Source organism: Marmota flaviventris, chromosome 18 (genome assembly GCF_047511675.1).
Source record: "Marmota flaviventris isolate mMarFla1 chromosome 18, mMarFla1.hap1, whole genome shotgun sequence".
Lineage (NCBI taxonomy): Eukaryota > Metazoa > Chordata > Mammalia > Rodentia > Sciuridae > Marmota > Marmota flaviventris.
The window spans coordinates 17,548,859-17,564,896 of NC_092515.1; the positions used below are offsets into that span (position 1 = coordinate 17,548,859).

General features: G+C 55.2%; 1 protein-coding gene across 1 annotated transcript; it reads right to left on the bottom strand.

Annotated features, from left to right (window-relative positions):
- Positions 1-11,490, bottom strand: Mag (myelin associated glycoprotein). The gene is made up of 9 exons (XM_071604086.1): positions 11,445-11,490; positions 10,938-11,306; positions 9,281-9,577; positions 8,914-9,171; positions 7,544-7,804; positions 2,467-2,754; positions 2,020-2,116; positions 1,470-1,569; positions 1-510 (listed from the first exon to the last, which is right to left on the bottom strand). Exons 1-9 carry the CDS (start codon positions 11,488-11,490, stop codon positions 346-348), a joined length of 1,881 nt encoding a protein of 626 aa, XP_071460187.1. The 3' UTR covers positions 1-345.
- Between the last annotated feature and the right edge of the window lie 4,548 nt (positions 11,491-16,038).

The following is a 16,038-nucleotide window of genomic DNA, read 5'->3' on the forward strand; positions in this document are numbered from 1 at the left end:
TTTATTTCATGTCCCTTTTGTACAGGTCCAGGGTCCAGGTGTGGGGACAGGAGACCAGGCGGGGTGGGGAGGGGGGGCAGCAATAAATAACATGGACAGACAGAGCTCCCCTCCAGACAGATGAGGTTAGAGAGGATAGAGGGGAGCTGTAATGTGGGCGCGGGGTGCTGGCAGGGAGGGGGCAGCTGGGAAGGAGAGGGAGGCCAGGCCCCCAGGACCTCAGTGTCACCTGCCCCAGCCCCTTCCTGCCCCAGCCCCCACAGCTCTCAGGAGGAAGGGAGCCCACAGCCAGTGGGGGCTGTGAGGGTCCTGAGGGCGGCTGGCTCACGGGCTGCCCCGGCCCCCTCACTTGACGCGGATTTCCGCATACTCCGCCAGCTCCTCCGTCAGGGTGTAGCTGTCCTTGGTGGGTCGCTTTCCCAGGTCCGAGTGGGAATAGCTCAGGTCCAGCTCTGGGGGCTCCCCCCGGAGGCCCAGCAGCCTCCTCTCAGATCCCAGGCGTCTCTCGCTCTGTGGGAGGTGACAACCCTTCAGCAGTGTCCTCTCTCTCTTTTTCCTTTGCATCAGTAAGTGATGCAAAAATGACAGAGTGTTGGCACCTCCCCGGTCCCCAAGTTCAGCTCCACAGCCCTGCACGAGCCTCCTCTCTCAAGGACCACCAGCCCACGGAGCCCCACAGCCACCACGTCCCACTCTGGGACCTTTGCAGGTGCCCATGCCCCTAACACCACAACCTTCTCTTTGCAGAGCTTGAACCTGGCCTACAAAGTCTGTTCCTCCAGGAAACTCTCTTCAACAGGGACTCCAGGGCCACATGCTGCCACCGAGAACACCTTTCCAGGTGAAGTCTACTCAGTCAGATCCCACCTTTCCAGAAGTTTCCAAACTCCCCCATTTGGATTTGGCGTGGTCTCCCTCCTCCATCTGGGAGGACCTGTGGGTGTGACTTCATCTTCCCATGATGCTTTGCACCGGGTACCCCCACCCCCCAGGTATCTGGACACACATGGGACAGCAGCCACAGACAGAGGGAGCAGCAACAGCAAGAGTAGACGAGGCTGCTGGGCAGGGCCAGACTAAGCCAGAGACTGCCTTAGACGCCTGACGAGGACACACAGGCAAGCCGACCCCAGGACCGCGGAGGGCCCAGAGGGAGGCACACTGAGGCCCCGGAACCTACCTCCTGGGGCTCTTAGTGACATTGCAGGGTAGAGACCTCTCTGGACTATTGGAGAAGGAAAGGCAGTCATAGACACAGGCAGGGCAAGGGCTGTCTTGAGCCCTGTCCCTCATGGTCCCCCCACAGCCTCAGCCTGGCACCCCCTTCCCCACCTCCCAGCCAACCCAGCCCTCCACGACTCCTTCCTCTCCCCCCCGCCCCTTGGCCTCGCGGGCCCTGCTCAGGCCCTCAGTGTCCCTGACATCCAGGTCCCCTGGCTAGCCTAGAGCCATGGGGCTCTGGCCCTCACCTCGTACTTCTCCGGTGCCCCAGAAATGCGGAAGTCGCTGCTGTACAAGACATGAGGGTTGTCTCCCGCCGAGAAGCTGGGGCTCTCTGTCACGTTCTTTCTGCAGGGCAGGACATGTCAGCCCTCGTGGCACTCCCAGATCGCCCTCTCCCTGAGCTCTCCTCACCCACATCCACCTTAGGACTTTGGCCCAAGGGACCCCACGGTGGCTCCCAGCCCTCTCTTTCTGTTACCAGAGCAAATACTCTTCATTGCATTCACAGCTGCCCACCCTTCCCGGCCTTGGGGGCGCCTTCCCTGGTGGAGGACGGCAGGGGACTGTCCCTATAGGCAGGGAGGCTGAGCACACAGCTGGGCAGACAGGTCCTGTGTCATCCACATGCTCAGCCAGACTGGGCCCTGACCCATGAAGGCAGAAGCCCTCCCTCCCCGAGCAGAATCTGCCTCCCCACTCACGCAGGGCTGCCCTCCTGCCCAACCCGGCCTCTGCTGCACCTCCCGCTCCCATCCCCTGGAGCCTCCCCCTCCCCTTATCAGCCCCCACACTCACTTCCTGCGTGTCTGGGTGATGTAGCAGACGATGGCAATTAGAATAGCAAAGGCGACCACAGCTCCCACTGGCCCAATCTTGGCCCACATCAGTCGGTCTGAAGACAGAGAAGACCCAGGTGCCCTCAGGGATGCTGGTGGTAATGAGGACACTTGGGGTCTCCAAAGACAGGTTGGGAGAGTCAAAATATTGACACATCCTTGCAATGCCTGGCTGACGTGAGGCTCCGGCTCTATGCAGGATCCCTTTAGAAATTGCTAGAGGGCTCAGGAAGGGGCTCATGAAGAGCAGGCAGACTCAGGGCAGCTGCTCCTCAGTAGCTTGTGCTACTTTATTAATCTGCACCACTGATCCGTATCCAAGTGGCCTTGGTGGAGAGGGGGGTGCCTGGATCGAAAAGGGGCCCTCTGCTTCCTGGGGCTCCCACCCCAAGGCCCCAGCACTCACGGGCTCCCTGGAAGGGCAGCTCCAGGCTCTTGGTGCCGTAGAGGTTCCTGGCGGTGCAGATGACCCGGGGCGGGGCCTGGGCCTGTCCCCGCAGTGTGAGGATGCTGGTGAGCAGCAGGCCACTGCGCTCTGAGTACACGAATTCCCGCTCTGTCTCGTTCACGGTCACGTTGCGCGATGGCAGCTCAAAGGCCACAGACGGCTCTGGGTTGGACTTTACCACGCACAGGCACTGCACCGTGTCACGGGCCGCGGCACAGTGCGACTCCAGGAGAATCATGGGGGCAACTGCAGGGTCAAGACCAAGACGGAGTGGGCTAGAGCCCGCCCAGGGCTGGGCCTCAAAGGCCTCCTTGGCCGAGGGCAGGGCCAGGGTGGCCACGGGTGGGGGCGGTAGCTGTGTGTGGGATCCCCGGCTCTCCCTGCTCTTTTTCTCTGTCTTGACCAAGAAACACGGAGCGCCTTGACCCCTGTGTGATCCGGCCAGCTGCAGGTTTTCCCTGCAGAGTTGAACCTAGGCCAGGGCCTTGAACATTCCCAGGCACTGATAAAGATGTTTAGGTTGTTCCTCAAAACCCTGAAAAACAATTCAGCCCCGGCCCTGAGCCGAGTTCTTTCAACCCTCTTATAAACACCACATTCCAACACCCTCATGACAGAGATCCCTAGGAAGAATGTCCCTTTCTCTAGCTGTCTTTGGCAAGGACATAGCACCCCCCCCCCATCTGTGTGAGAGTTTCTCTAATAAATGCTTTGGACCGACCACCCTGGCCTTCAGAACTTCTTCCTTTAGAACCGCATTGGCCCCAACTCTGGAGGGTTCAGGATGTCCTCCTGCCACTGCTTTGGGGGCAACTCCAACCTCAAAATGGGCCAGACCAAGATATCATGTCACAGGGATGAACTGCACTTCCCTGCTTGCACCATCTCTAACTTTGTTCACCTTATAAAACATAAACCGAGCACTCCCTGCTCAAAGCCCTCTTCCAGCTGCTACCTGGATCACTTAGAATAAAACCTCAATTCAGGCCGGGTGCACACCTGTAATCCCAGTGGCCTGGGAGGCTGAGGCAGGAGGATTTGGAAGTTCAAAGCCAGCCTCAGCAAAAGCGAGGGGCTAAGCAACTCAGTGAGACCCTGTCTCTAAATAAAATACAAAACAGGGCTGAGGATGTGGCTCAGTAGCTGAGTGCCCCTGAGTTCAATTCCCAGTGCCAAAAAACCCCCACAATAATTTTTTTTTAAAAAAAATCTCAATTATTTGGTCTACAAAACCCCAGGGACCTGGCCACTCCCTCTCTCTCCTGCCCTGGCTCCTTCCTTTCTACCTTGGTCCCTTCCCTTGCAAGTCACAGTGGCCTTCTTACTGTTTCTCAGACCCATGGAGCACCTTCCCGCCCCCAGGTCTGTGGTTCCTCCTTCCACCTGGAACGCTCCCCTAGGAGACCTGCCCATCTCCTCCCTCCATAGGAAAGAGGCAGCTCCTTCTCTGACCCACAATGGAAACTACACTCATCGCTCACCCCTTGCCTTGCTCAGGTTTTCTTCCAGGCACTCATCCCCACCTGGTTATATACTGATAATGGTTGTTCTCTCATTTCCAAGACTGGGTCTTGCTGTGTCTCCCTCAGACATTTAGAAGGGAAGAGCTATTGGATTCTCCCGGCCCCCAGAATCCTGCACACAGATCCAGTCTCCTGTCTTCTTCCTGGCTTCCAGCCCGCTTTCAGTCCAACCATCACATGACTCCTACCTGTTTCCTCCCCCAGAATCCCCCTGCTCCCCTCTCATTGGGCTCCCCATTGCCACCAGCACCAAATACCAAATCCATCCCAAGTCATTTGGTTGAGCTTTTCTTTGCTACCATTTGATTACAAATATTGTATTGGAATTTTTATTGTTTCATTTTTCAAAATATGAAATTATATGAGAACATTGAATGTTGCTTTTTAAACCATGTTCTTTATCCCCCTTGAAAAATTGGTACTTTCCTCTGCTTACTCTGGACTGAACACTGGTCCTGTTAATTCTGACCCAAATCCATTTACGTGCAGGCAAAGACCCTTGGTCCACCGACCCCATGAATTTTCAATTTCCAGCAACAAAAGAGTGGGCCAGGAAGTCACATGAGCAGATAGATTGCACCAGGAACAATTCCAATAAGAATCTCAATGTACTTGTCTCTTAGTCTACCAAGTGAATACAGAAGGCCCAAAATGCCATTTAGACAAATGTGCAGTATGCTCGTTGTACTACTGACCAATCAACTCAGCCCAGAGAAAATTAAAAACAATAAATCTAAAATGATGGAGATTGAACTCTACCAAAACCCTTCCACTCAAACAGCACAGCTGTCACTCCCGTGGTGGGGCATCCACCCTGGACCATGGGGGACACTGGCCAACACCTTAGTCCAGGGCATGTGCTCAGTATCTTGGCAGCTTTGCGGGGAACCTGGAAGACCTATGAAACCCTGACATGATGTATAAATCCCAAGGGGAACAAAGAATGGGGAGTTTGGGGTGGCATGGCTTTGGCTTGAGTCTCAGCTCTGCCATCTACTGGCTAAGTGACATCACCCAGCTTCCCTGGGCCTTCCAGAGGGACTTCTCTGTACAAACAGGGGTTGTGGTCCTTAACCTGCAAAGGGCTTCGGGCTCTGCAGATTGGTGCATGAGTGCACTGTAAATACTTAGAGTCCTACTCAGATTAGGTAGATAGCAGCATCCTAGCAGAGACAGCACATGAGCCAGGTCTCAGCTGCAGGAACTCGTGACAAATACCCAAGCTGGTGTCCCAGTAAAAGGTGGATGAGAAAAGAGATTGAAAACGAACATATAGAGTGCACAGGATTCATCAGGTGCTGGGAGGCTCAACACGAATCCCTTAGTCCTCTAAGCCTTGCTTGTAGTGCGGTACTGTTACTGTTGATCATACCTTTTTCGGAGGAGGGATCTGAGACTCAGCAAAGCTGAGGTCACTTGCCCGGGATTGTGCATCAAAACAGGAAAACAGAGCTGGGATTTTTGTCCTAGGTCTGCTCAACTTTGTCAGGTCCAGGACTCCAGTAAAACTTTATAGTTTCCTTCTATTAAGCTGCGGTGAAGAACAGTCCCCTCTCCCCACGCGTGTGGTGGTGACAATGAAGTCAGTCAATATGGGCACCTTGCTCAGACCAGTCCTCTGCATATTGTAAGCACTCAGTAAAGGTGACTGCCTCCTACATGCCCTATGGGGACACTGACTGCATGGACAGAAGGGACCTGGGGGCAAGCAGTTTACAGAGTTCTTGGTGAAGAAGGAGGACCTCAGGAGGCAGGGCAGGGGACAGGGCCACTGCTGCCCTGCACCTGCCTCCAGTAGGTTGAAGGCCTCATGCTCCAAATTTGGTCATTTGTTTTCAAAACAAGATTCAGTGAGTCCTCCTGTGTCAAGGGCTAGAGGGAGGAGAAGCAGCCAAAGATCTAAGAGCAGAGGCCAGCTGTCAGGACTCTAAAGACCCAGACATCCACCCGCCTTCCTAGCTTTGTGGCCAAGGCTACATGGCCGCAGGGAATTCTGACCTTTCATTTTCTCCTCAATTAAAGGGGATGATGATGACGTGTATCTGCTTTGCAAGATAATACCTGCGAAGAACTGGGTTCCATGGCCCGGGGCAGGCCCTTAAGGAGAGTGTCCTGCCCCCTCTTCTGACCCAGGAGGGGTGTGTCTGTTCTGAGGCTTCTACCAGATTCTCAGAGGGTTCTCCGGCCCTTAAATATAAGAACTACTGATTTGGGGTAGCATGGGGGAAAGAGTGCTGAAGCAGAGGGGACACTGGGCCCAGGATGGCACATATGAGAAAGAAGAGCACCGTACAGCCACCTGCCATAATCATGAGGAAGTTAGAGGGGGCAGTGATGGGGCGGGGGGTGCCCAGGATTATAGGTCAACGGAGGAGCTGCTGACCAAGGCTTAACCACCCGAGATGGCGTTTAATGATCGTTCCTATCCACTATGTCCTAATTACTGCCACAAACAGAATAGTGAGCACAGACTGTGGGGCAGACACTACTGAACGCTTTACATGTCCAATCTCACTGGCAAACTCATATGGAGGGGGCCGTTAGAGATGGAGTCACTGAAGCCTGAGGTGAAGTGCGGGAGAGACCTGCGCCAGAGGCCAAGCAAAGCTGAGGAGGAAGCAGGGGAATGGAAACCCAGAAGTGACACACTCCAGAGGGAGTTACTTGCCCAAGGGGAGTGGAAACTGTGACTTGGCTGCTACAACCTGCAGTGATGGCCTGGGGTGGGGAGGCGGGAGCAGAGGGTGCTATCTGCAGAGAGGAGGTCAGGAGAGGCCCTAGTTTGCAACGGAACGATGCATTTCATTGCCAAGACAGTAGCTTTTTTAATGAGCATCCCTCTCACCACTCAAGCTGCACTGTATCTGTTAATAAGCTTGGAGTCTTCTAAACCTGTGACCCACCTCCCACAGAGTCGCTCAGCCCTTTGCACAAAACAACTTCTCAGTCCATGTACGCTGATGTAGTAACACAGGATGAGGTCCATTCTGGATAGTACAGGAGAGTAGAATCAGATCACCTGGATTTGAATCTCAAATCCTGCCATTTGCTGGCTATGTGACCTTGGGCAAGTGGCATAACGTCTCCAGGTCCCAGTTTCCTTCTCTGTAAACTAGGGACAGTAATAGAACCTCCCTGGGAAGATGAAATGAGTGGGTCCTTGGACCGTATTTCCAACAGCACCTCGTACATAGGAATGATCCACAGTCTCTGTTCTAGTTCATGTAGAGGGGCAGTCGCCCCAGGACCCTGCAACCTCCCTTGGTCATAGTTCCACGCTGGCAGGTGGGAACACAGTATTATCTGGTGAGATTTTTATTTTTTATTTTTTTGCTATGGATTCAGCTTCCCTGACACCCCCATTCTCATCTGCTGGTGAGGACCTGCAAAGCTTCCCCTGGCTAAAATGTGTGTGTCCCTTCCAGGTGTCCCCAACTTTTATGGCAGGTGGCTGTACCACCCATCACAAGTGAAGGGAGTGAGGGCTACCAGTGTGTGGAAGGGGTACTCACACTCCACAGACAGGTTGAAGGCGGTGGCTCTCTGGCCATACTGGTTCTCAGCCACACACCAGTACTCCCCATCATCCTCGGGCGTGACTGCGGGCAGCTCCAGCTGCAGCTGGCTCTCATAGATGACCGTGGCTAGGATCTGCTTCTCCTTGAAGATGGTGAGAATAGGGTCCGGGTTGCTCTGTGTGGAGCACAGGATGGAGACTGTCTCCCCCTCCACAGCCACCATTGTCCCATTCACGGTCGGCTTCCAGGGTGCATCTAGGGGACAGGACAGAGGACCGATGGTCAAAAACCAGGCAGTGCTGCTGCCCCTACCAGTCAACTTCCACCATGGCACCATAAAGCTAATTCAACCACTCAGGATGGTACAGGTAACCCCAGTCCTGGCTGTCTTATAAATTTATAAATGTGGTTCTGCAGCCAGAGTGCTTATCTGTAGCTCCTGATGCTATCTATCCCTTCCCACCTATGTGCAGCTTTTTTTCATGTGGAAAATGGGCTTAATAATAATTCCATCTTCATAGGGTGATTATCCTGCATTCACTGAGAATCTGCTGAGTGACAGGCATTGTTCTAGCTTAAACAATGTCCACATGGGGAAATGCTCTATAAGCAAATATATTTACAAAATAGGGTAAGTGTGGGGGAAAACAAAGGAAAAGTCAGGGTAGTCACAGTTTAAAATAGGATGACTAGAGGAGGCTTGGGGAGACTAGGAGGAGGTGGGCAGGGGATGCCTGGGGGAAGAGCATGCGTGTAGACACTCAGGAAGTGCTGAGTAAACATTGGCTGTGGCTGTCATTATTATCCCCAATCCTGGGCACTTTGCCTCAATAAATATTTGTGAATGAATGAATGAATGAATGGCCTCTGCTTGGTTCACTGCTAGCCAGTTCTGACAGCTCCCCTTGTGTACAGTGCACTCAATGGGGCTGGGTTCCCCCTGGAACTGTAACAGATTAAAACACAGATTCCTGGGCTGGGGTGTAGATCAGCGGTAGATCCGTTCCAAGCACACACACACACACACACACACACACACAGAGGCCCAGATCTGCTCTCATCAGACAAGGGCTGACTCCAGGAAACCATTTAAAGGGCTTTCCTAGGTGGCAGGGACAGAATCGGTGTCCTCCGGTCTTGTCCTTGGAATAAGAGTGGTGCAGAACAGGAGCACACCAGATAGACACTTGTGGGAAAAACAAAGGAACACCTTGATCTGCAGTCCTCCCCTCCACGTTTACGGCAGGCTCATGACTTGGACCACGTTTATGGCAGGTCCCAGGGATCCCCAGTGAACACTTTGGCTCTTATCTGTCCCCTGCTGAGGTGTGTGGGTGCCTGGGGTGCACAGGGCCGGGACTCACACATGACGCTGAGTTCCACGGTGCGGTTGTCCTGGCCATAGGCGTTCTCTGCCAGGCAGGCATAGACGCCGTCCTCCCCGGGGGTCACCTCCTCCAGCTCCAGGTACAAGATCTCTGTCACAGCTTCGCGGAGCACCGTTCCGTCGCGCATCCAGGTCAACAGTGGGGGGGGATTGCTGTCGGCCCCACAGACCAGGCTGACGTGGGAGCCCTCGATGGCCTCCACTGAAGAGTTCATCTCCACAATCACCGGGGGGTCTGAACCGACACCGCGGGTCAGCAGGTGGGCGGGGGCTGCGGACTCGCCCCGCCGTGGCCCCGCCCTGCCCCGCCCCGGCCCCGCCCCCCGGCCCGCACCCAGGCTCACACTTGACGTCCAGGCTGGCGTAGCCCTCGAACTGCAGGGTGGTGTTGGGGAAGGCAGCCTGGCAGCCCAGCCTGTGGCCGTTGGCCTCCCTGGTGGGCACGAAGTGTAGCAGCGACACCAGCACCCAGGTGCCCTCGTCCTCGCGCAGCCGACCCAGCACGGTCGGCTCCCCGAGTCCCTCATGGCCCAGCCAGCTTATTTCTGGGCGTAGCTCTGGGCAATTGTCGGGCACCATGCAGCTGACCTCCACTTCCTTGCCTGCCACCACTTCTGGGGGAACCACGATGTTGGGGGTGTCTAGGCCAAGTGAAGAAAAGGAGAGTCCAAGAGACAGCATTGGGCTCCGGGCCTTCCCCACCTTGTCCAGCTCCATTCCTGGTACCTGGGCCCCTGGATATCGAAATCTCCATAACCTTCCCTCCTCCTGGTCACCCCAAAGCCCTCCACAGACCCAATCGGGGTGCAATAATAATGAAGTAACAACAAAGTGCTCTGAATACTCGCCGTGGGTGCTTAATTCACCCCATCACCCCAGCAATGCGAAAAGCTCACGGTATTATTTTGCGCATTTTGCAAAGGAGGAAACTGAGGTCATAGCTTGCACAGGGTAAAACTGGGCTTCAAACCCTGCCACCTGCAGTCAGCGTCAGTGCTGTTGACACTAAGTATATTCTCTAAGAAACCTTGCGTTGCCCCCATGCTTGCTTTGATTGACCTGCCCGCCTGTGTGTGTGCGTTGTGTATGTGTGGGGTGTGTGCAGTTTGTGTGTATGTCATGTGTGTATATAGTATGTGCACTGTGTGGCGTGTGTGATGTGGTCTCTTTCTACACCAGAGCTATAATCCAGCTCCCCGTATAGACCTTGTGTTACTGGGGAATCTGAATCTTAGATCTCTAAGTAATAAGTCTGTCCATAAGTTAGGCAGTGGCACTGCCTGAAATTAGGCTCTATTTTGATTGACAAATCTGGAGTTAGCCACATTTTATTTGGCCTACAGGATTTTTTTTTTTTTTTAAATTTTATGGTGCTAGAGATGGGACCCAGGGTCTCACACCAACTAGCTACACCCCAGGTCCAGGATGTTTTTAAAAGTATATTTAAATCAGCACCAATATTTAGGAATTAGGAGTTTACACTGAAAAATTGACAGTTTGGTTTCCCTTGAAAATTCACAATGCCTGACAGTAGTGGCCCTGCATTCTGTTAGCCTGAGCAGGGTACCAGGTGCCAGGCACCGCCAGGGGCACTTGACAACTATTCACTCATTGGCTGCAAGTGCTGTTCTTATCTCTATTTTACAGAAGAGCAAACCAAGTCCCAGGGAAGTTAAAAAACATGCCCAAGACCACCCAGTTAAAGCAGCGATCCAGAGAAGTTGCCCCTGACCCCTGGGCCCCACTTCCTTTACTTCCAGATGTTTCTAGATGAGTAAGAGCAACCATTTTCCTCCGAGGGCAGCTAGTCTATTTAGGGTCCTGCTTTGCTCATCTGGGTCATGTGGGCAATCCATGTGGTCTGCACCCCCACCCATTCCTCCTGCATCTGCCAAAGACCTCCCGGGAGGATGCTAGGAGGACGGACTGCCACACTCTTGCCCAGCCCAGCGCTGTCCCCCCCCAACCCCCTGGTGCCTGCACGACCCCTGGGAGACTCACTGATGATGTCCAGGACGCTGTGCTCTGAGAAGGTGTACTGGTTGTAGCCCCCCAGGTCCCCGCGGAAGTAGTACTTGCCCCCCAGCTCGGGGCTGAGGGTACTGAGCAGGAGGGTGCAGTTGCGCAAGCCCAGGTCCCCCAGGAGGCGACTGCGGCCCTGGAAGCTCTCGTGGACAACTTGGGTGCGGGACTTGAAGACCACGGGCGGGTAGTTCTTGGGGTAGGGGCTGTTGAAGTACCAGACTCCGTGCACCACGGCCGGCCGGAGCTCATCCGGGAAGTCAAAGCGGCAGGGGATGGAGACGCAGGTGCCCTCGAAGGCGGAGATGGACGAGGGCATCCAGGCACTCCAGTGACCCCCTCGAGAGGCTGCGGGCAGGCAGGACAGCTGAGGCTGAGGGATACTTCCTACCAGATAACCCCCTCCGGCTCCCATCACCTGCCATGGCCTGGGGGTCCTGAGACCAAGGCTCAAGATCCCCAGCACCCTCTCCCCCCAGACATTACCTGAAATCATAATCCAAAACAGGGGCAGAGCCGTGAGGAATATCATTGTGGGCGGCAAGTGAGCGAGCCACAGCTGGAGAGGGAGAGGGGCAGGTTAGAGGCCAGGGAAGTGACAGGCGGAGCTTCTTGAAAGGCCTCAGGAAGGAGCCGCTGCGGCTGCTGCTGCTGCTGTTATTTTAATTACAAATACTTATATAACAACGGTCATGTTCCAGGCCTGTGCCTCACTCTGCTACATTAACGCCTCTGATCTCTTCAATGTGGGAAGAATTATTATGCTCGTTTTATAACTGAGATCCAGAGAGGTTAAGTAACTTGCCTAAGGCCACTCAGCAGATCTGTGATCTCAGCCACCAAGTTCCTTGTCTCTGTGTGGTAGGGATACACTGATAATGATCTTCAGCACTGTTATGTGCTTGGGGGTCTCCAAGGACAGTGCTGAGGCTGGGCCAGCCACGGAGAAGGGAGAAGCAAGGCAAGCCAGGAGGAAAGGGAAGTTGGTACCTGTCCCTTACCTCGGTCTCCCTGAGTTGGGGATATCTTGTAGTTCCACTTTAAGCTGCCAGTCACCAACCTGGAACAAGAGTCACACAGGTGCCAGGGGGTGGGGGCCTAAGCACCCACTGTCCCCTTCTTTCTGCGGGTTGAGCCCTGTCGTAAGTCTGCCCATGTGTCCTCTTCTGCTATAGATGCTGGGACTCACCCACTCAGTCTCCAAGCCACTCTAAGGCTACACCTCCCCCCAAACGGAGGAGGCGGGAGAACTGTGGGAAGGAATGGGCTGGGGGAACAGGCGGGTATGGTGAGTGGGGTGAAGGAGCAGATGTCCCACCTCCGAGGCCTGGGGGTGGCAGGCAGGGACCCGGCCCCATCAATGACAGGGTTTCACAGCATCAGCATTCCCAACATGCCGCGTGAATTCCTGCCGCCCTCTCCCACCCCGCGGCTGGCCCTGGTGTCCCCACCCTCACCAGAAGCCAGTGCCCAGTACAAAAGAGCCCTGTTCCCTCAGGGTGCGGGTTCCTCGTCCTGGGGGGCTCCTGAGGTAGGTGGGAAGGGGAGAGGAGTCACACTCTCCTGACTGGGCTCTGAGTGGGGCCAGGCAGGTCCAGGGGTTAGCGAGCCCCTGGCACACGGCTGCTCTGTGGGTCGCCTGGGGGTTGGAGCCAGGATTTTCAAGTGGCTGCTTTCCCAGTCTTTGCTGCCCTCTTCCCACGGACACAGACTCATGCACAGACACAGGCAAGCGCTGGTAAGAAATGTGACGGCCAGAAGGAGCAGGCTCACCCAACAGACTCCGGAGGACGTGGGCACCGTGACCCCTGTGTCCACACTGAGGTGCCTCCAATCACACCATACTATTGCAGCTCTCCAGGCTGCCCTCCCTCCTGTGCCCCCACACCTGGACAGACCTGGGCCTGGACTCCAGGTACACACACACACACACACACACACACACACGGCTCTGCTCACAAGACACAAGGACAGGCATGCGCACGCTGAGGTGTAGCCCTGGATGGCTCCACCCAGACTCATAGCCATGGCAGAGTGTCAGGAAGGTACAGGAGACAGGCACAGGTGAGGACCAGCCACATCCTGGGCAGATATGTGAGATGAACATGAAGACCATTTCTCAAGGGATGCGAACACTGGTCTTAGGCAGGGAACCAGACCATCTTGGCTGTGACAATGGCTGATGGATCTCTAAAGACCCACATGCATTCACAGACAGACAGCAAGCACATCTGCAGGTTAAACTTTCAGAGGAGGGATGGACATAGGAAAAAGTCAGGTAAAAAGTTGTTTAGTGAGGTATAATGAAAAAAGTTGGAAACACTGATGTAGACTGATAGGCGAGGTGTAGTCTCTCTGTCTCTCTGTCTCTGTCTCTCTCTGTCTCTCTCTCTCTCTCACACACACACACACACACACACACACCTGCTGTGCAGCCAGATATTAGAACTTGCTTTCACAGCCTGCTGTCCTCCCCCACTACCAGATGACCGCATGCAGGTGTCTGGTCACTTGGGCATCCTTCTGTCCTTTGCCCTCCCCAGACCATGGCCACCTAGCTTGGGGACCCCAGGAGAAGCACTGTTGCAGAACTTCCAGCCACCAGGGGTGCTGAGGAAGGTCTCTTGCACTTTCTTTTTCGGTCTCAGCCCAAACCTCATCACTGTCCCCACTGTGGGCCCAACACATTCCCACAGCAGTCCCAAGCACTGCCCCCGCCTGAATCAGTGGCCTTCACAGTGACCCTCCATCGCCCATAGCACCTCACCTTGCACATGCTCTGGGTGCTGCCCGTCCTCTCAGCTCCCCAGGGTGCTCTGCCCCGCCCGTGCCCTGGCCCTCGCGGTACTCACTTGGAAGCTGCTTCTGCGCCCTCGGCTTCACCGGCCCAGCTCACAGTCCCCTGGCTTCCCAGGGTCTAGGCCCCCACTGGCCAGCCTCTCCCTTCCCCCCTGGGTGCCAGGGGCCGCCTGCCTCCAGGGCCCAGCTCCTCCCTGCCCCCGAGGGAGGGGGGCACAAAGGGGCCCTTGTCACTAGGGCTGGGACTGGGCGGCCTGACGCCTGGGTTCTACTAGCTCCTTCCTGAAGGGGTGGGGGGCTGCCTCACTGCTGCCCCCTCCTTCATCACCGCGTACCCCAATTCTGAGTCCCTGCTGGGGGACGGTCTCTTCTCTATGGAAGTCCCAAGCTGAGGAACAGAGGCATTGTCCTCAGGGAGCTGTGGCAACGTTAGGTGTGACATCGGTACCAAGAGGCCAGCAGAAGCCAGAGTGGGCAGGAGGAAGAGGAGTCAGGTCCTTCCCGCCCTCAGCTTCAGTGTCACCTCTGCCTTGTCTCCGTCACTTCCCCTCCATCCTCCGTCCTCGGGCTCTATTCTCTTTTGGCTCTTGCTGTGCAAATGACCTTAGGTGTGACCCGCCTCTTGGCATGGGGACACGCCCTCTTTACATTATTCTGAGTGTGTCCCTTCTTATTGATGAACGGACAGTGGGTGACCGAACACATTCCTCGAATACCCCGTGACCCCTTCGGACTCAGGGCCGTCGCCAGTGTCGCTCCTCCTTCCTGGAAAGAGGTCACCATCTCACCCCGCTGCCCACGCCGGCCCTGGCCACAGCCCACTCATCCTGAGCACGGAGCATGGCGTGGACACCACTTCTCCGAGGCCTTCCTTACCTGCCCCTCCGTTTAAATTCGGTCCTTTCCTCCCATGGGACTTAGGCACCTGGAGCTAGAGCTGTGGCTCGTCCTCTGCTTACTGGGCCAGCCTCGACCTCCCAGGGCAGGATCTCAGCGGCCTTTTGCACCCTGTGTCCTTAGAACAGTGTGTGGTGCGAGGAGGACTGGGCATGAAGTCCCTCTGTGTGCAGGTTCCACAGTGGTCCTGAAGCCCCCGGGGCCCTGCCCTGGGTGGTGACCTTTACAAGTCTGATTAAGAGCAGCGGAGGTTTGATACAAGTAGGTCAGCTGCACTGTGGTGGCCAGAGCTCTGGGGAGGTGCGGGGAGGGTCCTCTCTCCCGGGAGAACCCGGGGTGGGGGTGGGGGTGAGGGGCGGGGAAATCCCTCAGACCCAGAGCAGAGAGAGGAGTCAGGGAAGGCTGGGGGAGGGGGAGTCCCACCCCCACCTCAGGCTTCATGATGTCAGACTCTGCCCGTGCCTTTCCCAGTCTGGGACAATAGCCCATTGAAAGTGGGGTGGGGCTTGAACGCCTGGGTCCTGGAGAAGAGAAGGGCCTGGTGCCTGGGCTTTGGGGGAGGACACAGAGATGCTGGGGTACTCATGTGTCACCACCATCCATCTATACCAACCCCTCTAGGGTTGCAGTTGGGGACTCTCTGGGCATGAAATGAAGGCTGCTTCTAGGGAAAGGACGCACAGACATGGGTATCACACAAGGATCCTGCTAATTATTGCCAAGATCTGCCATTGCCCTCAGCAACGCCGGAGTGAGGCCGGTGGTGTGAGAGTGAGTGACAGGCTGGGTGAGGGGGCAGTGGAACCAGAGAGCATGTGTCCTCTCCAAAGGGGCCAGCTGCCAGGCAGATCCAACTGCTAAATCAGCTGATGTTTTGAGAGAAAGCAGGTGTATTAGTTTGCTAGGGCTGCTGTAACAAAACACCACAAACTGAGTGGTTAAAAAAAAAAAAAGAGTGTATCGTCTCACAGTTTTGGATACTTGAATTCCAAAATCAAGGCGTTAGCCAGGATGGTTCCTAGATATACGAATATAGTTTTTTGGTTTGGTACTGGGGATTGAACCCAGGGGTGTTTAACCACTGAGACTTTTTTATATTTTATTTAGAGACAGGGTCTCACTGAGTTGTTTAGGGCCTTGATAAGTTGTTGAGGCTGGCTTTGAACTCTCGATCCTCCCCAGCCACCAGGATTACAAGCACGTGCCACCACACCCAGCAGGATAGTTCCTTGTGAGGGTCACAAGGGAACGGTCTGTTCCGGGTCTCTCTCCTTGGTTTGTAGATGGCTGTCTTCATGTTCACATGGTGTTCTACCTATATCTGTCCAAATTTTCCCTTTCGACCAGGATGATTGGGTCAGGACCCACCATAATGATTTCATTT